The sequence below is a fragment of the Aquila chrysaetos genome, chromosome Z, assembly GCF_900496995.4.
Source record: "Aquila chrysaetos chrysaetos chromosome Z, bAquChr1.4, whole genome shotgun sequence".
In the NCBI taxonomy this organism is placed as follows: Eukaryota; Metazoa; Chordata; class Aves; order Accipitriformes; family Accipitridae; genus Aquila; species Aquila chrysaetos.
Window position 1 is genome coordinate 1,498,161 of NC_044030.1, and position 24,579 is coordinate 1,522,739.

At 37.9% G+C, this 24,579-nt stretch overlaps 1 protein-coding gene across 9 annotated transcripts in view; it reads left to right on the forward strand.

The window, feature by feature from the left end:
- The window catches only part of MCTP1 (multiple C2 and transmembrane domain containing 1), a 292,028-nt gene that overhangs the window by 111,066 nt on the left and 156,383 nt on the right, over positions 1-24,579 (forward strand). For all 9 annotated transcript variants that reach the window (XM_030004938.1, XM_030004937.1, XM_030004939.2 and 6 more), the window contains 2 exons: positions 3,959-4,073; positions 22,857-22,999. In XM_030004938.1, the coding sequence (XP_029860798.1) occupies positions 3,959-4,073; positions 22,857-22,999 (258 nt within the window). The remainder of the gene's footprint in view (positions 1-3,958; positions 4,074-22,856; positions 23,000-24,579) is intronic.

Consider the following 24,579-nt stretch of genomic DNA (forward strand, 5'->3'; position numbering starts at 1 on the left):
TTGGTGCTAAGATGCACAGACTCTTTGCATTGGTTTTTGTGTGGCCCATAAAGTGACAGTGGCACAAGGCCTGGGCAAGGGCATGTTCCTCCTCAGCTCCCCTTGGTCTTGTATGTCTCCAGAATGGCAGTATGTCTCCAGTATGTCTCAGTGAATGTCTAAACCCCCAGAGCTTCTGTAAAAGTGAGCAGACATATTATTTCACATTGTTAGGCTAACAGCTTAGCTCCGTAAGTGTGCTTAATACACACTCATGTAGTAATGCTGTCTTTGATTTTTGGTCTTAAAATACACTACTGAGTGTTTTCCAGTTAGAAGTTATTAATTCTGCTGTTTGTTGGTAGTTGTTCTAATAGAGCATCCCGTGTCCATCATGGGCTTGCCTTGTATACCCCTCTAATGTAAAAAGGTTCAGCTGTCTTACAGCTAATAAATCACCCAGCTGAATAAACGTTGTTGGGCTAAATTGGAACCAAACTGAAAAATTATTTTATTTCTGCTTCCTAGCTTTGTTGGAAATAGTTTCCTTTCAGATTTCAGATGAATTTGTATAATATAGAGATAGTTCTTGGAAAAACAGATGCTTAAAGGAGGAGTGCCGCTCGTAGAGGCCGTCAAAAGCGTGGCCAGCATGAGCTCTGTGTTCAGTTCAGCTTGACGAAACAATGCATTTTCTGGGCACGTTTGAGCATCACTTGACATGCCATGAGTCAGAAGTGAGTTGCAGCTGCAGATTGACTTAAGTGTAGGCTGTTGAAGAACTTCTCCCGGATGTCTTACTGAAAGTGAAAGCAGCTCCTGTTGTTGCTCTCACTGTTTGGTAAGAGAACAGCCCATGAGGGTTTGGTATCTATTAAAACAACACAGTGCAACTGAGGATGGGTACGATCATCAAGACCTCTGTCCTGACCTTTGCACATGGCCTGTTTGCAAGATGATCAGCGTTCTTTAAACTCTCTGTCGAAATTCACTGTATACAAGGCTTTGGTGTTAGTGCCAAATAATAAATTTCCCTTAAAACAGATTAATTTCAATTTTATGGGAAATCGTAGAGTTCAAGAATTTAGTCATAGTTTAGCTAAATAGAATATTGTAAAGTAAAATGATGACAGACCACTATTAAAAATAAATTCAAAGTAATTAATTCAGGCATCGCCTTCCCACAGGCGATTTTGTATATGTGAAAATATGGTTAATTGCCTTTCTGGTCTTTGTCTGGATTCTCAACATTTTTGTTAATGATATAATAAAAGTAATTTCGAGACCGTCTGTACATTTTAGACACTAAAAGTGAAGGCACACCCTTGCTTTGTCAGGCTTGGTGTCATCATCCTGCAGCAGTCAGGAAGGAACAGCCTTGTGGCTTCTAGTTGTGATGTTTTGGGTTTTTTTCTAACTACAGAGAACTTGTTTTCTTGATGTTATTAGTTGGAATCTAGAAGTTCAAAAATTTGGTTTTGAAACTGTTTCATGGTTAGGGCAATTGTAAGCTTTCATGAATGCTCTCAAGTTTCTTGTTTAGACATTTCTAACTTTAGTTCATTACTACAGACCGCACAAAAGTGGTTCTTTCTTTTTACTAGTTGCCATTTTAACTTTTGAAGTTGGTTATTAAAAAAGGTGATTGAAAAATGATTTATTGATAGTTGCATTTATTAAGGCAACTTCCAGTTTTAATTGCATACTTCAAATGCTGCTGTTCTGATGCAGAAATAACGGTTTGATTTTCTAATACTTAGGGATAGTTAATATCTATTTGCTTTTTATTTCATTTGTGTAATTGTTTATGTCCTGTAGGTTTGTTACATTGCTCACCTACTTGTTACTAGCCTCCTTGAACAGCTCTCTGAAAAACTAATTAATGTAAGTGTTAAAAAGAAAGTGAAGTTCCGTTGCAAGAAAAAAGGAAGGAAAAGCATTGAAAAGGAGGTGAGAAAGGGAAAAGAAGGGAGCAATACGGCACCGTTTAAACCAAGGAATTTTAATGTAGAGCTCGTGTTGTACCTGGGAGGGGAAGGGAGACAGGGGTGCCATGAGGAAGAATCGGGGAGAAGGTTATAACTGTTGGGAGACATCAAGTTTCTTTTGGGTCTGCAAGCTCCTGTAGAAGAGCAAGAAAGAGGAAAGGAAGTTTTGGTGTTTATTATTTACTTCAGAACACAAGTTTCTTCTTTTGCAATACCCTGATGAATGCTGGGGACTGGGATGAGGCTGAGGATCAGGTTAGTATGCAATTGTTTCCTATTGTTTCCTTATGCCTAGCTGGACTAGATACTAAGCATTGCAGGGGTGGGGTAGAAATTCACTGTTGTCAATCTTGTATCCTTCTGCAGTCAGTGCAATAAATAAGAATTAAAAAAGAGATGGTGAGTGAGGCGTTAGTCATTTAAAAGAAGGAGGTGGGTGCCTTCTGCAAGAGTCTTGCAAGGTCTTTTGGTAGTTTCAGGCATGCCTCAACAGTTACTTTAAAAGGACAAAATTAGAAGATATATGTTAGAGATTTCAAGAAAAAACACTCCCCTGCAAACCAAGGCTCATCTAACCATTTTCTCTTGAAGTGCACTAGTTTTGAACGATTTCATTGCTGTGGAAGTGATGAGCATGTCAGTATGCAGTTTGGCCAGCATTGTACATGTTGCAGCAAAGGTTAATATGCTATGGCTGAGAGTTGTCATTCTGCAATAACGAGAATAGGTTAAACCGTATGTTAAAATGCCCTTATTTTGTGGTTTTCTTCGTGATTTAGATTTATTACTACCTTAAAAAGAAAAGGTGGGTAGTAGGAAGAGAAACAACAGAAGTTTCTTGTTGAAGTGGTATAGCACTTAGTACACATGTGGTCTCTGAGAGGTTTCTATCATGCTGCTTTTTTTTTCCTTGCAGAATACCCATAATCACATAATAAAATATTAATAGCATTGGTCTTAAAAGATTTAGCTCCTAGCATGAGAATATGTAACCATGGTGCTCAGTGTGTATGATATATGAAGCTCCTGTATGTACTGTGACTGTGTAATAGATACAGTTGTTCTAGTCTTAAAATTAAATGTGGTGTTCCAGGCATGCACTGTAATTAGATGCTACTTATAGAGAGATATGTTAAAAACTATTTTGCAAAAGCTTATACATACTAAAAAATATAATTTCTCTCCTTTGTCATTTGGGACAGAAATGTGGTTACTGTTCATGCAGTCCAGAGACTTACTTGCATTCTGGTTTGATTTGGTTTGGTTTGGTTTTTTAAATTTTTTATGATACAGTTTATACAAATAACTGCTCTAAGAATCTTACCTTTGCCCCGGCATACAGGCAAACTAAGGCGGCCTCTACCACAAATGAAGAGCTACAGCTGTGCTTAATATCTTTATGATCCCCGCCCCCCCCCCCCCCCCCCCCCCCCCGGCCCCCATTTCCTCCATAACTCTGTGGAAAAAAACACATATCTTGCAAAGTACTGCAGTAGCTGACAAAATCCTAACTCATGTAGGTCTATTCGATGCCTAGATTATCACTGTTGAATAAATACAGGGTTTGAGGGTACTGGTAATGACTAGTCCAAATAGTACTGTAAGGTCCAGCTCTGTTTTTTCTTACTTATTCTGTTCTAGTGGGCCAGGAGTGTATGTGAATGTAATTAAAAATGGAGGTTGCCATAATAAATAGAGGTATCAAAGAATTATTTTTCAACCACCTTTTTTAAATAATAAATTTAACCATTGAGATGTCAACCAGTTTTTTGCTTTTTGTTCTTTTTTTTTTAATTAAAAAAAGCATGCTCAGGAATTGTCATACTGATGAGAGGAGCAGGTTCCTTGGTGTTCGGGTATTAGCGCTGAGGTGGGGGAATGGGATACAGCCTTGTCTTAGTTCAACAGGATGGTGATAGAGAAGAAAAATACACCTTACATGAAACTTTTAGTAACATTAGCTATTGCATTTTTATTTTTTTCTTCTCCAGAGAACAAATTTGGTTGGAACAAGTAATGCAGATTTTCCCTCTGGGGATCCCGGAATGTACCAGTTGGACATTACTCTAAGGAGAGGACAGAATCTAGCAGCACGGGACCGTGGAGGTAAGCGTGCTGGTAAACACTGCCTTAATGTTTGGGAAGTTACATGTCCATTGGGTAAATTTCTATGAGGGTATTGAAGTTACAATTAAGGTTTGAATTCTAAGTGTGTTAGTTAAACTCTGCTTAAAACTATGTAGAGGTTCTTTGACTTAAAAACACAGAGTAAAAGGAGCTAAGGCTAGCTAAACCCACAGAGGAGGAGAAATAAAATTTAGCTAATACTGGTTTAATTCTTCTGCTAGCTAATTTTCCTTCCTTTTTTGAATGTTTCAAACTAAGAAAGGTGTGATTGATTTACTTTAACCATGCAAATTTGTGCTGTCTTGCTCGCATAAGTGCTGTTTTGCTACTTATTTTGTTCCTTGATTGCTTAACTGATAAATACTGGAGCTGTGTTTAAAGACAAAAACAGTAAAACCCCTCCATTAGATGTGTCCAGGCTTTACCTGTTGGCCAGTCTGCTGATCACATACTGGTATTTTACGGTCTGCTCTGAGACATGTTCCGCACATGTAGTTCAGACATAAGAAGGATTCCTAAAAGGTATTTTGACCCATAGGACCACAGCAGGCTGACTCAGTGACTCTGTAGATGGAACTGCAGCTCATATTTAAAATTAGATTAAGTCAGTAATCCACTTCCTGAACAGCAATGTGAGCATGATAAATCTGCCTAACAGCCTATTTTGGATTTGCTGTAATAGATCCCTTTTGAGAGAGAAAAAGCCATAGTAAAAAATTAACTGCAAAAATAGTATTGCACAGGATCTTTCCATGCTTACCTGATGAAATTACTGACTGATGTCAGATCTCAAATATGGTACCAGAAACCTAGAAGGCTGTTTACATTAGTAGGAAATTACTCCACTGATATTTATGTCCCTGAAACGGAAATTTTAGTATAGTCACTGCTGCAAGAATAAACTTTTATGTATATTCTTCCTCTAGGTATATTGATATTCTATCAAGCTTTGCCTGACAGTCATTAAAAATAGATACTCAAATGTTTTTGTTGCATGAGCTAGAGAGACTCGCCCAGTTTCTGAATGTGTTGTAATTCTGTCATATTGATCATTCATATTATTTATAAATGAACAGAAATGTGAATGTAAATGTGATTATTTGTATGCAAGGAAAACATCTGTAATTATTTTTCCCATAATACAGGATTCTAGGTCTAGAGTAAACAAAGGGGTAGGAGATCCATCTCCTGAGGTGGAATCCCAGGGTCTGCAATGAATACTAGGTGCTGTATAAAATGTCAACTGCTTTAAAAGGTCAGTTCGGAAAGCTGCTGCTTGAACAGCAGTGAATTCTCCTCAAGCTACCTGGGAGGCAACACGACAAGAGTGGTGTTTCCTCAGTACTGCTTAGTCCTAGAGCCCAGACCCTAGGGTTGCAGTGCACGGTCATCGCCTACCATGTTTTGGAGCCTGTAATTCACTTGGGATGGTACTGCCTCTCAAAAGGCTGAGCAAGTACTGGTCTTTCTTTTGAAAAGATACTGGGGAAGAAGGTAGTTGTTGGGCTCTAGTTTCACAGAGTAGTCTCGTAGCTAGAAATCTTACCAAAAAAGCAGAATGCCTTGGTTACTTTCTGCTCCCTTTCTGAATTTCTTCCTGTCCCTCAAAAATCTCAGCCCTCCCGTCTTGAGCAACCAAGGGAATGTTTTACCAAGCCACTGCAGCCTGTCAGGAGGGAGAATATGCATTGCATTTTAGTGAAGTGTAAAAGATCCTTCAGACCAGGTGGGGAGCCTCAGACGTACTCCCTCCCGCCTTGGCCAGGTTTCAGATCTCAACAGGGTTTGCGCTTCCAGGACGGAGCCTTAGTTTCTTAAGGGGAAAATACAGAAACAGCACCTTGTACTGGGGCCCCAGGCTAGGACCCATCCACTCATGAGTGCCTGTCCTCTGTGTTTCTGCTTGTTTTCCCTTTCTCTTGGAGCTACTGAGAGTGAGATTTTAGGAGCACCTGCAGAATTTGAATTGAGGGGACTTTACAGGCATTAGGCAGGCGCTTAGTGGAGTTAGATGGCCGCTTAATGGGAAGTGCACAGAAAGGGGCTTGATTTGGGAATTCAATTTTGTCTAAATCCTCTCTTGAGTGTATATAGTTGGGGGTTTTTTTTATTGTTTAAAGTATCCCTGTGGTAGTCCCAGTTGTGTTTCACTAAGAAACTGGGCATGTAAAACTGAATTTTTACTGGAGTTTTATGTGGGTGCAGAAGGAGATTCAGTGAGTTCATTGAAGAAGAATCCACAAAGAGCATTGAAATGCACAGAAAACAGATCTAACTCTGAAGGCCTTTGCTCCAAATTCTTCATGCCTAGGAGGACATTGGAGGGAAATAATTCTTTGTTAGCATCTGCTTATAGCCCTGATGGAGACAGAGCACTGAGTTCACAGCACCTTTGGTCTGAGCCAGTACCGGTGTTTCTGTTGCATTGCCTGCATGCTGCAGCAGTGCTTGTATCACAGGTTATGAGTTAGCAAGGGACTACAGGACAGTCCATGGGCGACACTGTGTAAGAATATATATCCAAATGCTAAATGGAGCTACTGAGACAAATGTGTTAGATATTAAAACCAGAGCTTGGAAGATTTATCCCTGAACTGTCTCAGAGGAGTCTTACATTGTAAGTTTTTAACAGTGCATAACACCCCATTCCTCCAAAACTTTTCCAGATCCTCTGCTTAAAGCCTGACAATTGAATTTTCTGCAAGTACTGTGAATTTCACTCTGAAAGAATACTTGAACTACATGGTAGAAAAGAATTTCATTTTAGTTTTAGCTTTTTGTTCTTTAATTTTTGAACTGCAGTTTCACATATCTTTTCAGAAACCTGCTGCTGAACATATTGCAGTCTTGGAATTCAAAGTTGAATTCTCATGTCGTGAATGTTCTGCACACTTTGTCTTCCCCAAATTTATAAAAAGAGACACCACAACATTCCCAGAAGAAAAGGGGAAAGATTGAAGTTATATTTATGTGGCTAGCAATGCCAGCATTAATCACAGCTATTAGTTGATAAATAGCTCCATTGATAGTCACAACAAAAGGGAAACAGAACATTCTACATGAGAGGACCAACATCTTGCTGTTGTCTTCTCAGATGACTGAAAATAATCCTTTATTACAACAGGCAATATTTATGCTCTGGTGTGTGCAATATGACGGAAGGAAGTGTAACTATTCATTTTAACTCCTCATCATCACAAGAAATTCTGTCTTCAGTCTGATCTAGCTTTCCTTCCAAGTACGCGGAGCTATGGTACCATAACTTCTTCTAAGCTATGTGACGAGACAGTTTACGTTTTTGCTTCTGGCAAAATCCTATAGTGACCACAAATGTGACTTATAACATATGCTTTATTTAAGCCCATCCTAAAGTAAACCATATACTTAGTTATATTTAAAAATTTGTTTTCTGAGAATTTTCCCTTAAGATTGGGAAAAACTGTGTAGTGTTGGACCTGGTAAGTTGGTAGTATTAACAAGTTAACCTTATTACCTACATCTTTATGGTTTCCTTTTCACTTTTGATTTCGCATTTGCTTTTTGTCATATGTAGTGTTTGTGTAATATCATGTATATTTTTAAGAGTTTTTTCTGGAGTTAAAATGTTTAGGTTAAAAAGACCCCTTTGATTTGCTGCTGGTCTCTGACTTCTTGCATGTGGAGTTTATGTGGCTACTTCATATTGGTAACATGCCTTTATAGATGTTTTGCTATATCTTAAATATTGTTTTTAAACAAACAAACAAACAAACAAAAACCGCTTGTGGTTGATCCATTTTTTATTTAAAAGAGACTCATTTTGAGATGCAAACTGAAATATTATAGCACAATTGGTGTAAAGGGGAATTATATTTTAGTCATTGATGTTCTACGATTCTCTTCAGTCAAAAGAAAGATATCAAAATATTCTTTTAAGTTATTTTAAATATATTTTCCTCACAGTGTTTTCTTACTTCACTGGAGGCTGGAATCCACTCCCTTTTGTGCTTTTTGAGAAAAGTACAATGCTGGTTTGCTGCTCCACTTTAGGCAAAGTTGGGAAATAAGTAGCACAGGTTAATCCCAAGGACTTTGTGTCATGTCAAAAAACAGGCTAGATACATGATGAATTTGATCCCTTCTGGATTTAAAATTTATAATTTGGTTTTTTTTACAAAATGCGTGAAGATTGACCCAATCTTGTAAAACAGCACAAGGAAAATATTTTTTTGAGCAGAAGTGAAACATTAATTGACTTTTTCATGGGGATCAGAAGTAGTGTATTTTCTGTGTGAAATCTTACAGAAAGAGTTCCTGAAAACGGATGTTTATCATCGTCTAAGGCCTTGACCTTGAAATGGATAGTATCACCAGATGTCTGTGTCTCTCTCTGCAGGAGACAGTTCAGTAATGCTTCCTAAAACTAGAGAAACTGTCTTTGTAGAAATAGCTGAGGGGTTGATCCTTAAGTGTCTCTCTCTGGTACTGAAACCTGCTCCCAAAGATACCAAGAATTAAGGCAGAAACAGCATGCAATCAGTGCCCTCATGCAGTGCAAAGACTACATCTCAATTTGATAAATTTACTATTTCTGATATGAAATATTTATATCAGTGAGAAACTAGCTGCTTAAACTGAGAATAATTGGGAGAGATGACTGTCAAAACCAGGAGTCTGAAGAACTGTAATAGTGCTAGAACACACACATAGACTTTGCATTTTGTCTGGTGAATAACTATACATCTACATTTTCAGGATCTAGAAGAAAATTAAGTGCCAATGGGATAACAAGTAAAGTGAGATGATAAAGTAACCCTTTAAGATAGTCCTAATTTTGTGCAACAACACAATATTGAAAGCAAGCCTATGTATAAGGCTATACATTTAAAATTATTGAAAATTTTATTTAAGCCTAACTACAAAGCAGGTTGTTCATGTTTGAACTGTGGGTTTCACTGATGTAGGATGCTGAAATTCAGTCCTTAACTTGATTAAAATACAGTGTATACAGTGTAGCTTTGGAGAGTAGGAAACTCTTCATCCTTACAATTCAGGTAGACCAGGATTATGGAATAAATTTTGCTTACTGTGAAATATTGCTTAGTTTGTGACACAGTTGGAAGCGATAGGAACATATCCCTGTTCTGTTTCCTGGAAAGGTTTGATGAGAGGGTTATTGGCATAAATCAATGGTGTAGTGCTCGCACCATCTTCTGAATGTGGCAAATAGTCACAAGGCAATAACCAAAGAGAAATGCTATTCATGCTATAACAGGTAGCCAGATGCCAAATTATTTTAAAAAGGCCTTTTGGATCAGTATTTTCATGCCACTAATTATGAACATTCATCAAAGTAGCTCTTTAATTATATTTTTATTTTAACTTATTAATTAAGTATGGAATTTGAATGCTCTTTAATACAGAGGAAATCAGATATCATAAATTTTGGGATGCAAATCAAAGGGTTTGTATTTAGTTTAAATCAGAATGGGCAAGAATGTTAGCTTATATGAAGGTGTTTCGGAAGGGTTATATTAAGTTTTATCTGAGTCAAAAATACACTTAATAATTTTTAAGAACTCCTGGGGATGTGACTGTCTGGAAGAACTAATTTTTAAATGCCCAGTTTCCTTATTACAGATATAGTGAGGATAAGATGCTGAAACAAGAAATGGCAGCTTGGTGTGCTTGTTACTCTGGAATACATGTAAATATATGTAGATAAGTGTGCCAGCATTCATAGTGTGTAAGAACATTTACAGGATGTTTTATTTAAAGGTACACGCTCATTAGGTAGGCAGTGCTTTTTGTCTGTATTTGAGTAATGATACCTAAGATTTGGGAATAGGCTACTGGAGTTTTGTCTCTTTTTTTCTGCAGAGAGAGGTTAGCTTTGGCTGAAGAGAATTGTGACTCATTCTAATTGTCAACAGGTACAGATCAGCGCTGCCCAGGGTAAAATGTAGGCTGGGAAAATACTTTTCAGTTTCCTTTCTGCTCTGCCTGAGCCTTGCTGCCACTGTGTTGTTCTCTGCAGCAGTGCGGTGGTTTCTCTTCCCCTTGCAGCCTGCCCTTCCGCAGCTTGGCAGCTCCGGAGGTCACCGCTGATATTTTCTCCTCGCTGAAACATTGCCAGATCTCACGCAGGGTCCTGGCGGCAGTGACTCATACCTGACGGTGATGGGGAGCAGTGTCCTTCTGCAATGTAGAAAAGCAAGGAAAGAGCAGAGAGGAATGGTGAGAAAGAGGGCTGTGCACTCTACCAACGGGCTACCAGCAGCTTTGTCCATCTGAGCAAGTGCCTTTGCAGAAGGTGCCAAAGTCCACTGGAGGACGTGGCTTTGGTTCCTTCTGCTCTCAGCTTGACACGGTGCCTGCCCTCACTGCGCCTGCACCTCTCCATCCAGCAAACAGCTCACGTTAGGTCTACATGCAGCATTTTTCTTCTCGTGTGGCTTTCTGTTTCTGTCGTAGCCAGCAATTCTTACACACTCTGGGAAGTCCTCACTGGTTGGTGGTACCCTACCGTCCCCTTGAAAACTTCAGAGGGAACAGCTTCTCCCCTTTGCATGGGAAGCTGAAAAAAACTCAGTCCATCATTTGCACCCTGCCAATCTCTTGTTCTCCCTTGTATTTTGGTAAGCATCTGACCTCTCATGTTTGTCTTAACACACTGTGGCCCTTGGTTTTTCTCCTCATTTCTCCATCCCAAGAGGAAGGAAGTACCTAAGGAATCTGAATGGCAGCCTTCTAAGAGGGTGGCTAAATGCCCTTTCCTAAGCCTTTAAGGGGGAGTCTATTCCTATATGAAGATAGACTGTTTCAAGTAAATTGTGGGATTATTAAATAATTTGAGAACACGGCTTAGCAGCCGTTCCTTGTCATTTTACAATGAAAATTTCTACAAGGATTCCAAAATAAACTTAGTCCTGATACCTCTGGAGACAGCAACAGTTGCTGTGAATTTCCCCATGGCAAGGTCTGGCAGAAGCTGCCTGTGAGTGCTGGCTCTGTGCCACACTCAGCAGAAATTGGCAAGTACAGGCATTTTTCGAACACTGCTGTCAGTTGGCTGATACACTTTACCAACTTCCTCACAACCCTACTATTTAGGCATCGAAATAAAAGATAGTTTTTTTTAGAGCTGCAGAGCACTTTCAGCCAGAATCTACATCTGTGGGTAGCAGCCTATTTAATTTAGTGAAAAACTTAATAACCCCCCCCCAGCAATAATAATTCCCTAAACGGAGATTTATTAATGAGAATTATGGAGCATATGCAGAAATGTTTATTGATATGACTGATTGGATATCAAAAAATGTAATTATGAAATGCAAAAATAACTTTCTAGTTTTTTCAAACATTTTTTGATTAGTTGCGTTTAGGCACTCAAAATTGAAACCATCAGTTTGCAGTACACTGGGAAAATTCATATGCAGCAAAGATGTCAAATGTATTGAGGTGGACTGTGGGCTAAATAGGTTTATTGTAGGTTCAGAAATCACAAGCTATATTAAACAGCAGACTTCCTAAGCATTTTATGTACACTCTAGATTTTATGATTGCTTGATTTATTTCTGATCCGTTGAAGTTGATAGTAGAATCTCCATCAGCTTGGGTGGACCAGAATTTCCTCTCCTGTAACAGCCATGTGTGTAAAATAGTATGTACAATATATTTGAATCCTATAAAAATGCAGCAGAAAGAAAACAATAAAATAATCCTTACCTTCTTGCGAGAAATGCTGTCAATAGGTTTCTCGTGTTTTCTACAAAAGGCCATTTGAGGGGTTGAGTTTTACGATTAAAAATAAACTAGAGAAACTCTCCAGTAAGCACTCATAAATAGCTGTTAGGAGGTGATCTTTCGGGCGGTTTTTGTATTTTGTTACAGGTCAATTTAGAAGAATAGGAGAAAATTCTAATGAAACTTGAAGTACTCATACAAAGTGTAACATAAACTGTCAATAAGAAATGATGCACCTAGGTACAGTGGTACACCTTTAGATGGTGAAACACTGATGAGACACTGGCACAGGTTGCCCAGAGAGGTGGTAGATGCCCCATTCCTGGAAACATTCAAGGTCAGGCTGGACGGGGCTCTGAGCAACCTGATGTAACTGAAGATGTCCCTGCTCATTGCGCGGAGGGGACTAGATGACCTTTAAAGGTCCCTTCCAACCCAAACTATTCTATGTTTCTATGATATAACTTCAGGTATAATATAACTTGAAATTTAGAGGAGTCCAGCTGTCCAAATATGTTTTCTCCAGGGTATGAACTCAGGGATTTTTCTTCCACTGTTTTAAGGCATCATTGTTCTTGTGTGCCCATTCAGCCAATCTCATGATGCAGTATGAGAAAGAGTACAATTGATGTTCAAGTTTGTAAAACTTTTCTGACAGTGTACCATTAGATGACGCTGCTGCGATCACATTGTTGCCACTCTTGTTAATTACAGGTAGAGAATGCTTTTAGATTAGCACATCAATACACAGAAATTATTAAAAGCAGTTTTCAGAGCAGAGTCATTCTGGTCTTGGCTGATTACTTAGCAAATACTGTCGTAATTAAAGGCAAAAATGGGAATTTTCAGAATTATGTACTGCAGAAGCATGAATGAGACAAAAATCTTTCTCTCCTGTAACCTAATTGTATTTTCCTTCTGTACCTTCTCCTATCTATGCTCCTGTTTTAATGTTTTAATACTATCTAAAGCAGTATTTTGAACTATAGTATGTGTAATTTCACTGGAGATCCAGTGAGCCATACAAAGTAAAGATCTTGTATTATCTCAGTCTGTCAGCTAGTTACACTTTTTATTACCTATACTTTTCTGAATAGCATTTCTAATTGCAAAATGTTCCTTCCCTTTTTTTTATGTTCAGGAATTAATTTTTAAAATAAAAGAATGCTGCCCATTAATCCCAGCTTCTCCAGTCTTTTTGGACTGATTTCTCCATTGATATCCTTGCAAAATTTTTAGGAAATAAGGCAAAGTGATAAGCAGGGTAGTTATTTTGCAATTGTTAGGAAAATCAGTTTGACTGGGAGTATTAACTCATCTTCATATCAGGAGTAAGAAATTAGCTGATTTTCAATTAGAATACCATCTTGGCTTCACATGATGTTTATCTTCTGTACTGATTTCTAGCTGACTTGCTACAATAATATTCTTGGTGGCTCTCACTATAATAAGAAATGAGAGTTTTGTCAATAGGAGAGGATAATGGTTCTACTGTAAATATTACTTTTCTGACTGCTGTCTGTCATTGAAACTGTTATTTTCTTATCATACAGAGTTTGGTGAACAAATGTTGCCATTTGGGTTAAGCTGTAACGCAAAAGGCAGCGATCATGGGAAATGAACCTTCTGGCTAAGAGCAAGTCTGTCATTAAGACTTCTGTGTCATCTTTTGTGAGGCCTTGTGACTGTAAAAATTCAGAGCCAGTTATTCTCTGTCTAAAAATGATTCAGCATTGACTGTGCTCAGAATTTGACTTCAACCGAGGAAACCCAAACCGCTGTGTTTCTCTATAATACGGCCCTAACTGGACTGCACAGAAGCTCAGATTTATGAAAGGGACTTGCTGTATATTTTTCTGAAATTACAGAAAGCTCCTGGTAGGCTTATATTTTTATTTATTTGTTGCAGTGTCCCAAACAGGAAAGTGAATCATGGGCACAATCCATCCCCTAGTGATCTTGATGTAAACATGTATACATGCACAAAAGGCTGGTACAGAAAGATGAGGAAGCCTAAGGAACTTCATTTCAGCTGCAGCAGAGTCCCACTTTTCCTAGCAGTAGCACGACATGGAGGCTTTAGTGTGAGCTACGTGGCATGAGATTGAGAAGGAAGGAAGAGCTGGGTTTAAGTGAGGGCAATCTGTTATAGACGAGCACGAATTCCTGTTGGAGGCCAAAAAGTTTCCTACTAGTGCAGTAAGAGCAGCAGGAGATACTTACAGGCTGCAGGGTGGGGGTTCCTATTGTGTTACCATTATTCCAGTCCCTTAGGGCTTAATGAAGTGGGAGTCACACTAATTGCCTGTTGATTCACCAATACTCTTCGTCCAAAGCACGCATGACATGGCTTTGTACTTGTTCAAGTTCTTAATTGTAAATTGTCATGGTCTAGAGACATAATTTGGAACTTTTTTCTCCAAAACTATAAAACTGTAGTTGTGATTCCATTTTTATTAGTTCTGAAAAGGATAAAAATAATTAAAACTTGTTTGAAGGTTCTGGAACAACACTAGGGATTGGGATTTTGGGCTATAACTTTTTTAGTCTTTGGGGTTTTTTACTATCACTTAGAAATAGCTATTGCTGGTTTAAGATCAGTACTGAGAATAAAGCATGTTTCTCCTCTTTCTCTTCCATGATAAATGCACCAGGGAATTGCTTATTCAGCAAATACATTTATTTGATAACGAATCTCATATGATTTCCCTTTCTTTCAGTTTCATTGCCGTGATTCTTATTCTTTAAGTCTTGTAGGAACATGTTTATCATTCCCACATTCCAGTACCCAAAGGGGGCCTACAAGAAAGCTGGAAAGAGACTTTTTGCAAGGGCATGTAGTAACAGGACAAGGGGTAATGGCTTTAAACTGAAAGAGGGTAGATTTAGATTAATCTAAGGAAGAAGCTCTTTACTGTGACGGAGGTGAGGCACTGGAACAGGTTGCCCAGAGAGGCTGTGGATGCCCCATCCCTGGAAGAGTTCAGGCCAGGTTAGATGGGGCTTTGAGCAACCTGGTTTAGTGGTTTAGTGTCCCTGCCCGTGGCAGGGGGGTTGGAACTAGATGATCTTTAAGGTCCCTTCCAACCCAAACCGTTCTGTGATTTGCTTTTATGTCACATGACATTGTATTGTGTAGTTAAATGGATTTTTCCTTTGCTAGACATGTGGACCATAGTGCTAACATTGCAGATGACAAAACGTGATTGTTTACTGCTAGTATTTGTAGAGGCTAAGCTTTCATTCCTTTTTAATAGCTTTTGTTCTCACAGAAGATATGAATATTCATAAGAGGGGAAAAAGTATGTACGTTTGTGGACATATCTCTGGATTGTTGTATTAATGTAGGTGATCACTGAGTAAGTCTTCCCAAGTTGTAAACATCTCACTGAAGTTTTGAATCATCTTATTCCTCTAGTGTAAAGTAATGGAGGTAAAGCAAGAGGAATTTGACAGTGATAAAATAAGGTAGAAAAAGAAAGTTTAGTAGGGTGCCAAGTCACCTATAGTGCCCCTGCTCTGCTATGGCAAGTGCAGATACCTGTGTCTAAAGTTGGGTGATGTTCCTGAGTAGACTATTGCAGTGGAAATTTATGCCAAGACTAAAAAAAGAGATTCCTCCACTCAGGTGATTAGTCAGGGACGACGACATAGCACTTTAGTGGTCTCTACTACTCCCGTAGCCCAAATCCCTGTGAAGCCTTTTATTGGTAATGCAGGTGAATTGACAGAACATCAGTAGCAGCAGCTTGGCTTGGGACTTCCAGACCATTGTCCTGTGATGAGTCAGGTGGAGGAACCTGGCCTGTTAATTCAAACTCATTAGAAGGCATCAAACACCTCTGTGTCTGACTGTTAGAATAGAAAGTCCTGCTTTGTTAGCATAATTCTACTATGTCTGTTTTTTTCAGATGCTTATATGCAAATACCAACGTTAACATTTTCTAGCTAGTAAACTAAAATATTATTTTAAAGGCAAGATTCACATAGTTTGTTTCTGTGAATGTTTCTTTGTAACGTAGGTTTTGCTTCATGTCACTTTAACTGGGATTGCATATGCAATGAGTATGAGCTTTAACCAAGGTATTAAATATACATTGTACCTTTTTTGTGTTGTGCCAGACATATGCAGGCTGCATGCTGCTAAGGCTTCTATTTCTGCTTTACCTAGCATTTTTATTTAACATTTTAAGATTCAGCTTTTATTTCAGTGTGCATCTAACGTGTAGTAAATCATTATCCCTGGGGAATGGAGAAAAACTTGCACATTTTATTGGAGAGAAATATTGTTGACTGCATTGTACATTGATGAGGGCAACTCACGTGTTTGTCAATTGCAAGTATATATCAAAAAGATTATTTCTGTAAAACTGGGAGTTATAATTTATAAGACCAACAGTGAGCTGTGCTTTTTAGACAAAGCAAATCAGAGCCCTCTGTCTTTGTCCCAGAAGAGGTGAAACTTCTGATTGATTTTGCAAAAACTGACTGTCTTGAAAAACAAATGGTCATGCTTTAAACAATTTCAGGAAGATTATAATTTCAGTCCTGAGGTTTTAGGGGCAGAGCAAACAGTGTTTCCTTTGATTAAGGGATGTAATTGTGTTGATAATAAAGTATATTAACTAGAATAATAATTTGAGCTGCCAGGAAAACATTTCCATATTTTGCGTAAATCCTGTTTAAATGAATCTGACTTCAGCCATGCCTATAATGAAATATAAATGTTTTCTTGAAATTACGCTGACCGTTGCACATTTGCTTATTCTGTCGTCTGCCGGGTTTTTTTTCATTCTTTCTATTTCACAAGCGTAATTAGTATTTGCTTAAATGAGTATTTACTAAACTAAGTAAAGATACTTGCTACATTGAAATACAGTACTAAAATTGCCTTTTTTGTGGCAGGAATGACTCTTCGACGGAAGAGGGATAAAAAACTGTGATTGTTAAAACCAATATTTTTTTAATGGGCACTGAATAATTAAAATTTTGTATTCCCTGTTCACTTTTGAGTAGAACTCTGCATCCTGTAGCATCTGTGTGCTCACTGTGAATTTGTAATTGGCATCTTCATTCTTAGGATGTTAGTTTTCCAGAAGTGCTTTGTATTATTTAAACTAATTAGTGTCCTTTTTAAGTGAACTGAGTGGGTAATCCTTTGCTAGCTGGGTAGAAGAGCAGAAAGTAGGATAATTTATGGAAAAGCTGTAGTTTTTAGTGTGGCAGAGTTTAGTTGTGGTGTTCAGGGGGTTGCTGAAGACCAAGAATAAGATAGGCTTGGCAGCTCTTGTACAAGACAAATAATAACAATTACTATTTCTATTTGTTAAATTAACATAAAATAATTTGTGGTAAGTAGTTTCCCCACTTTTCAAAATAAAAGACTGGACAAAGCAGCCATAGTCTTCTATGTTTCTTTTTATGAGTTACTTCATATTGCAGTTTGGAAATACAAAATATGTAAAATGCTATGAACTGATACGTGTTTTGCTTGACATACTCAGCTGACACATACTTGAGAACCCTCCCCCCACTTCTTCTGCTACCTTGGCTGTAACAAAGAAAATAACTGGAGACTGGAAACTTTATTAAGAGGGGAATGAGTGTGGATGAAGTCAGAGAGAAGGGGAAAGAGCTGAATGTCAGTGAAAAGAGCTCTTCATGCAACAAATCTGGAACAAGTGTTTGTATTAATAATTAAGCTTCTCAGGAATTATGACATCAAAGTTATTGCGCATCTCTGCACATCTCTAGTGGCTTGCTTTCTTTTCAAGTAATTGTAGGTCAAATGAAGCAATTCCAAGATTGAAAGTAAAATGGAAGAATAATAGGAAGCCTTGACAGAGCTTTAGTTATAGTTCTAAGTGTAAAAGAATTAAGAACATGCTTTTACCTTATTTTTGCTTTTAAAAATGTGTGCATTTCATCATTACTTGCAGTGATGAAAAATTCTGTTCCTCCATATTTATTGGGTGTTTACTGCTTTATAAACTGTGCTTATTCCTGCAGTATTCCTCCTATTTCCTATACAGCAGGAAATCCTATTTAATGACTGTGATTTCCAGTTAATAGTATTTGAAGCTTCTATTTTTTCAAACCACTAGGCTGAAATTGGTTTAAGTGTGTTATTTATTGTATATGTGTGGTGGATCCGAAGGAGACTCGTGATTTACATCAGGAACTGGACAGGCTGCAACCTTTGTAATGTTGCGGCTTAGCCTTAGGACCTCTGTAGGTAAAAAAACCCCAAAGATCTCGTGTCCGAGTGGTCCAGTTTGCAGCAGTGATAACTACCTACAGGGAAGACCTTAATGAATTGGTTGGATTGCTTTTTTTCCCTATGACTAAAGCCATAGGGAGAAGAGAAGAAGTTAGTTTCCCTGATTTGCTGTGTTTTCCTGTCTGAAATCTTTTTCTCAACAGGCTGAAAACCAGGTGTTCCCCAGGGGAAAGTTAGGTTTTTAACTTTTTAAAAAAATTGAAACTAGAATTTGAATTGCACAGTGATGAGCATCCAAACTGTGCAAAAGCTTTTATGGCACCGTCACTCTTGTTTTTCAGAATGGGCTTGCATATGGCTTTCTGTTCTGTTTCAAAAGTTAAATTGTGAGTGAACAGCAGTGGTGGAAAAATTAATGCACTTAACCATGCGATAGTTAAACAGTTTTAATTAAATCAGGTAATTAGCTTGTGTAATGAATGTACTTGCTAATTCACCATTTTTCTAAAATGTAATTTCTTTCTTCTTATTATATGAAGTACAAAACCATCTCTACCGGAAGCGACAGCTGAAAAGTGCTGTTTTTCAGTAACATTGGGTTTTTTTATATGTTCTCTCTTTTTATTGTAAGGTTTTAAAATTTGCCTTAAGGATTTCAGTGTCTGATTATGCTATGCTATAGGTAGATCTTCAGCTGAGGTTTTTTAGGCATGCTAGTAGTTTGACTTTGTTCACAGTGAGTGAAGTACAAAAATGCCATAGAGGAATATGGAGACTTTTGCCTCATCCTGTCTGTCTCATTAGCACCAGTTATGGGGGAGCAGTCTCAAGCTCATTACTTGGTCTCATGGTTACGTTCACCCCTGTATTCACTGTTGAATTTTGTTCGGTTAGCTGTTTATCATATTATGTTAAATGGGATTTCACTGAGGAAAAAAGTCTGTTCAACAAGTGGCCTAATAATCTTGAAAAGCCTGTCATGAAGCCTTGGGAACCAATTAAGTAAATGTATACAATTTATTGGGAATGCATGTTCTTTCTATCCAATACAACTTTGATCATTATTCTGTCCAAATATGCCTTTGCTGTACTTGCACTCTATCACACAGCTGTTGTTCCTTCCGAAAAGCAATTTAGTATTCCTATGAACAAACATCTTGAACATTTCTCCAGCAAAATATTTTTTAATCTTCTTTTATGTCTGCTTACGAGACCTAATCTCTGTCCTAAACTTGCAAAGCAAAATCCGTTTTAGGAGGCGTCTGCACAGAGAGGGAGAAATGTCGGACCCTGGCGATAGACCTGCAGGACCAGAGGGGTGCTTGCTTCACAGGGTCAGGTCACAGCGGCTGGGATGGATGATGGATGGTTTCTCTCCCGGACTTCGGCAGCATCTTTAGGTGTCTGTTGGGCCAATGTTTCCTAGGAAAAGAGAGGCTGCCACCCTGTGCCAAGAGTCCTTACTGCCTCTACCCAGGCAATAGTGGTGCTTTAGCAAGAGAGCAGTGTCTCACGACTGGGTTTTTTTGAGAAGGTTTTAAGCTCGTGAGCGAAGGCTCATGATGATGTTCTTAACTGCTATGGGTAAGACAAATGTTTGTGCAGTTAAGCCTTAGTGTGTCAGGTTCCTTTGAATGGTTTGGTAAGCAGGAAACTGATGAAAAGTCAGAGACTTGAGTAACAAGAATCCGTGACAGATATCAGGTTCTTGCAACCTCAGAGGGGTCTTTGATTCTTTCTGGTTTTAATGTACTTGTAATCACAGTTAACAATAAGGTCCTAAGTAAACTGAATTTATTTTTCTCTTTAAAAGGCAGTAATATGTGAATTAGATTGTCTATTGTTGATTAAAATTACATAGTAGTATATTCCTACATATTTAAATAATATATTAAAATATGCTTGATGTGTTATTAGTAGTGTAATATTAACATGAATGCACAGTTACTATATTAAAATTATATAATATATGTGAAAACTGTTGTTATTATAATATATATTAAAATTGGGACCCTGTGCCATAGAGCAGTACTGGAGGTTACTTGATGCAGTTCAGCAGAACTGAGAAAGGACCAAGTTTTGGTCTCTGTTCTGCTCCTCCTTTTGCCCTCCCATTAGGTGAAAATATTACTGAATGATTGCATGGCTGATTAGATTATTTTTTTTTTTAATCTTGCCTTACTTTCTACATATACTTTTAAAAATTTGATGTTCTCTCTTCAAGGAATGGAAAAGGTCTGTGAAGGGCATGGAGCTTTTAACTAAGTGGAGCTAATGAGTTCTCAGCTTTAAAGTAGAGATGTGTCAAAGCAAGCTCCTTAGTGATTCTCAGCATTCATAGCACAGAGATACATCCCCTGAGGTTTTACAGTGTATTGTAAGTGGAAGTAACATTTGATCCACCCTACTAGTATATCTACACATAAAAATCAGTTAATATTGAATTCTTTGACATCTGGATCCTAAACAATTCATTGGATATGTATCTCACAACAGTATTTTACGTCAATTTCAAATTTCAAAAGAGTTTTTGAGATTTTTGGAGTCTGCACAGTAAAAGATAGTGCTTAGAGGCCAGCTATCTGCACTTCAAGGCAACCGTGAGGAAAAGCAGTGGGAGAATTACAGCTTGCGGGGGAGTAATGGCTTGTATTACTGTTGTTGATTTGTTAGTGTCTGTGTTCAAAGTATTCTTCAATTTCACAGAATTAATTCAAATGTCTGATCTTTGCCTTAAAAAGCATCACCACTGCTTGAATAACCAAGGAACAAGTTAATTGTGCTAGACTAAACATTTTTATGCCACTGAAATTCTGCCCCAATAATTATAGAACGGAGTGGCTGTAACCCTGTCACACGTGAGATCATAAGTTTTCCACGGCTCTAGTTTTTTGAAAGGAATATATAATTTAGGTAAAGACTACTGACATCTTGTGGCTGCATAAAATAGTGCAAAGAGCTCTTATTTCGAAGAGCATGTTGCAATTTTAATAAAAGCTAATGACTGCATTTCTCAGTGGATGTAAACACAAACCTCTAGAATATGCCAGTCTCATGAAAAGCATTAAAAGAAAAAAAAAAAAAGTCTGCCTTACATTTTTGATGTTGCTCATGAAGAAGCAATTATTATTCGTGCTAGAATTATTGTTTATTTTAAGATAGTCTTGGATCAATTAGACTCAAATATTATTAAGGTTCAGAAATAGCTGAGGGACAAATAGAAATATGAATCCCATCCAATATTTTTCATTAAAATTAATTTCATTTACATAACAATGAAATCTTACCAACCGGCATTTTAGGGATGGTATTTGAATGTTCTATCTAGCTTTTTTCTTTTGTTTAAAGACTTAATTGTATTTTTTGTAATCAAAATGTGCAGGAAAGATGAGTAGTCTTTCTTCAGTTCACCATGGAGGCAGTGGTTTCATGAGGACCATCGCAGGCACAACTTCAGTGTTTGTCAAGGGGCAGTGTCGTGCTGCTCAACCATCGGTGTCCATGGTGGGACTGCTGGACACAAGTGGAAGAGGCATTTGGCCCCTTCTGCCCCTGTCCTTCCGCCAAGTTCACTCTCTTTCCCACACGTCAGCTCTAGTCAATGCACCGGGAGTTGAGGTCAGATTGGGTGAAATAGCATTGCAGTGTGGTGACGGCAATGTAGCAAATCTCAGTGTGAAACCTTGTGGTAGGGGAAAGTGATTTTATGTTAAGTCAAACCCGATTTTGGTCATTTGCTTTCACACTCTGACACCCGCACGCTCATTCACAAGCACAGGTGTGTTGTCTGGGTTATGCATGACGCGGAGGGGAAGGATGTCAGCCAACAGGTCCTCCTCATGCCTCTGGGGCTCCTGCTATTTGCGTGACCGTGTACGTGCTGGTTTTGGATGTGCCTTTTGGTACCGTCTGGTAGCTGGCAATGATTTATCTCTCAGTCTTGTAACGCCTCTGTGTGCGCCGTCAGGTTTTTGCTTGCTGTCCTTTGTCTCTCCACATGGGTGTCTTGAGAAGAAGACATGGATGTGCTCCTGGATGCCTGCTGATCTCTCTGCCCCCAGCACGTGCCACCCCAAGGGTCCTCCTTCCACCAGTTGTTCCTTCTGACACTTCCACACCCATGTTCCATCCATTCTCCGTTCTTGCCATATTTAACATTTCTCTTTCAATTCCCTTCAGGGTTGACTTTCTGGTCATAGTTAATTGTTATTCAGTTGTATTGGGGGCTTAGACCTGTGCTGTCCTGCAGGTAGGTGATTGCTGCAGGAAGCATGTGAACTTTGTGGACTGACTTAAGAGTTGATTTGCTCATCATGAGTGTTGTAGGAAGTGTGTCTTCATGGAAGAAGGAAGCCTGGACAGAATAAAGTCAATGGAGAGTTACACTAGTGGTGTCAGTGGAGCCTGTACCTTTTCAAAGGTGTAAGATAATTAGATAAATATTTTAAAGAAACAATTTTCACTTGTAATCTAATTTTTGTGATTGCATTAAGATAAAATCCTACTCATAATAAGGACATAATTCTGTTAACTAAAGACTACACTGCAAGAGCCAGTATTTCATGTATGACCGAGTATGGATTGCAAACAACAGGAAGTGATGCAAGCACCCATTTGGTGTTAACACAGTGAATTAACTGAGTAGTGACACTGTGGAAAATAACAAAATTATGACAATAAGAAATTCTTTCCTCAGCTGCTGTTTTTAATTTGACTATCAGTAGAAATTACATTTAGTTATGTTGAAGGTAATTTAGTCTCCATTCCCTTATTGTATTAAAAGGACATAATTAAAAGTATATATGTGTCTTTAACAGGAACTAGTGATCCATACGTCAAGTTCAAACTTGGAGGAAAAGAAGTATTTAGAAGTAAAACAATACACAAGAACCTCAATCCTGTGTGGGAGGAAAAAGCTTGCATTCTTATAGATAACCCGAGAGAGCCATTGTACCTAAAGGTGAGACACTATCTTACTTATGTCTGTTAAATTACAACAGAGGAGTTATTGAAAGAATTTAGATTTTGTAATTTTTGTATATGGAAAAATTGATTGTGCAATAGTGCATTACTAAAGACTATTTAGAGATGAAAATTATTTAAATTATATATGTAGAATGATGATGTCAAAATTTCAAAAAAAAAAAGGTAAATACAGGCATTTTTGTTTATTTCAGGCCATAACTGTTTTATACTTCTTTAGTGTGATTTTAGGAGGACAGAGAAAGTAAACTGTGTTTCATGATAATGGCATCCCTTTTAATTATGGAAATATCATTGCATAATTCTGATATGAAGCATAATCTATCCCATTAAAAGCGATTCTTTGCTGAGGTTAATTTGAGAATTTATCAAGATGTGTGCCCATTTCTCCTAGGTTTTGGGGTTTTTTTCCTATTTGTACCTGAACACAGTGGGTTTGCTTATATGTTTTGTAATGCTTTATGCTCTTTTTTTTTTTTTTTTTTACATTGTAACTCTCCTCAGTATGTCACAGGTGAGGATGATTTTGTCATAATAGAGGCATCACTTATTCCAAAATAACAGCCTGAGTTTAAATCCAAGACAGGCCAGCAGTGCCACGAGTACTTCTTAGCTGTCCATATTGGAATGGAAACTAGAAAAGCTGTGATCATTTTTTTATAGGCACAGAACAGAAAGGTGCTTTTCTGGCCCCAATAGTTTATGGTAATCTATATCCAAAAGTGATCCTTAATTGTGTAAAACAAACTAGATAAAAATTAAGTTCTAAAATGATATAAAAAAATGTAGACTTAGGGTTCTAATCAGAACATATTTGGGTCAAAAACACTTTGAGAAAGTACGGAAACTTAAGTCTTATCTATGTAATCCTTTTAATTGGTCTGAAATGATATAATACTTCAGATCAGTATCGAGTCTTAATGTCAAATACAGAACAAAAATTTTAACTGAAATATCAAATTGTAGATTTTTTTAGTAGATGAATGCCACTTAAAGTGCTTTGAGTATCAATCTGTACAATGTTTCATTATTCTGCTCAGATAAAGTACATAGGTATTAGAAAAGTGTAAAGTTAATTATAATTCTCAACTGGCATTTTCCTGCCCTTCTTAAGCTTAGTGATTCATACGGAACGAACATGTGCCCAGCACTATGAAAGAGAGAAGCAGATTCAAAGAAGGACACTTACAACATAGCTACCTGTTTTGGTTTATTTATGCCAAATACCAAGCCTGCAGTAGGGTCACAAGGGAATAGGTGTGTGTATTTTTTATTTTTTTTTCCTGGGAGGAGTGTGTCAAGTGGTACAATATCCATCCATGTTTGTACTCTGAACAGATTGTGTGAAATATTTCAGGGTTTATGGCTTATTCAGATAATCTAAGACATGATTAAATTGTACCAAGTCAGCTGAAAATATTTATGTTTTCATCTTCATAATTTGTAGGGGGAGAAAACAATTCTACTTTGCAACATGAACTGAAATTTCATCATTTGTTTTCTTTCCCCGTTAGAATCAATATTAGAGAAAACATGAGGGTACACACTCGGGTAGAT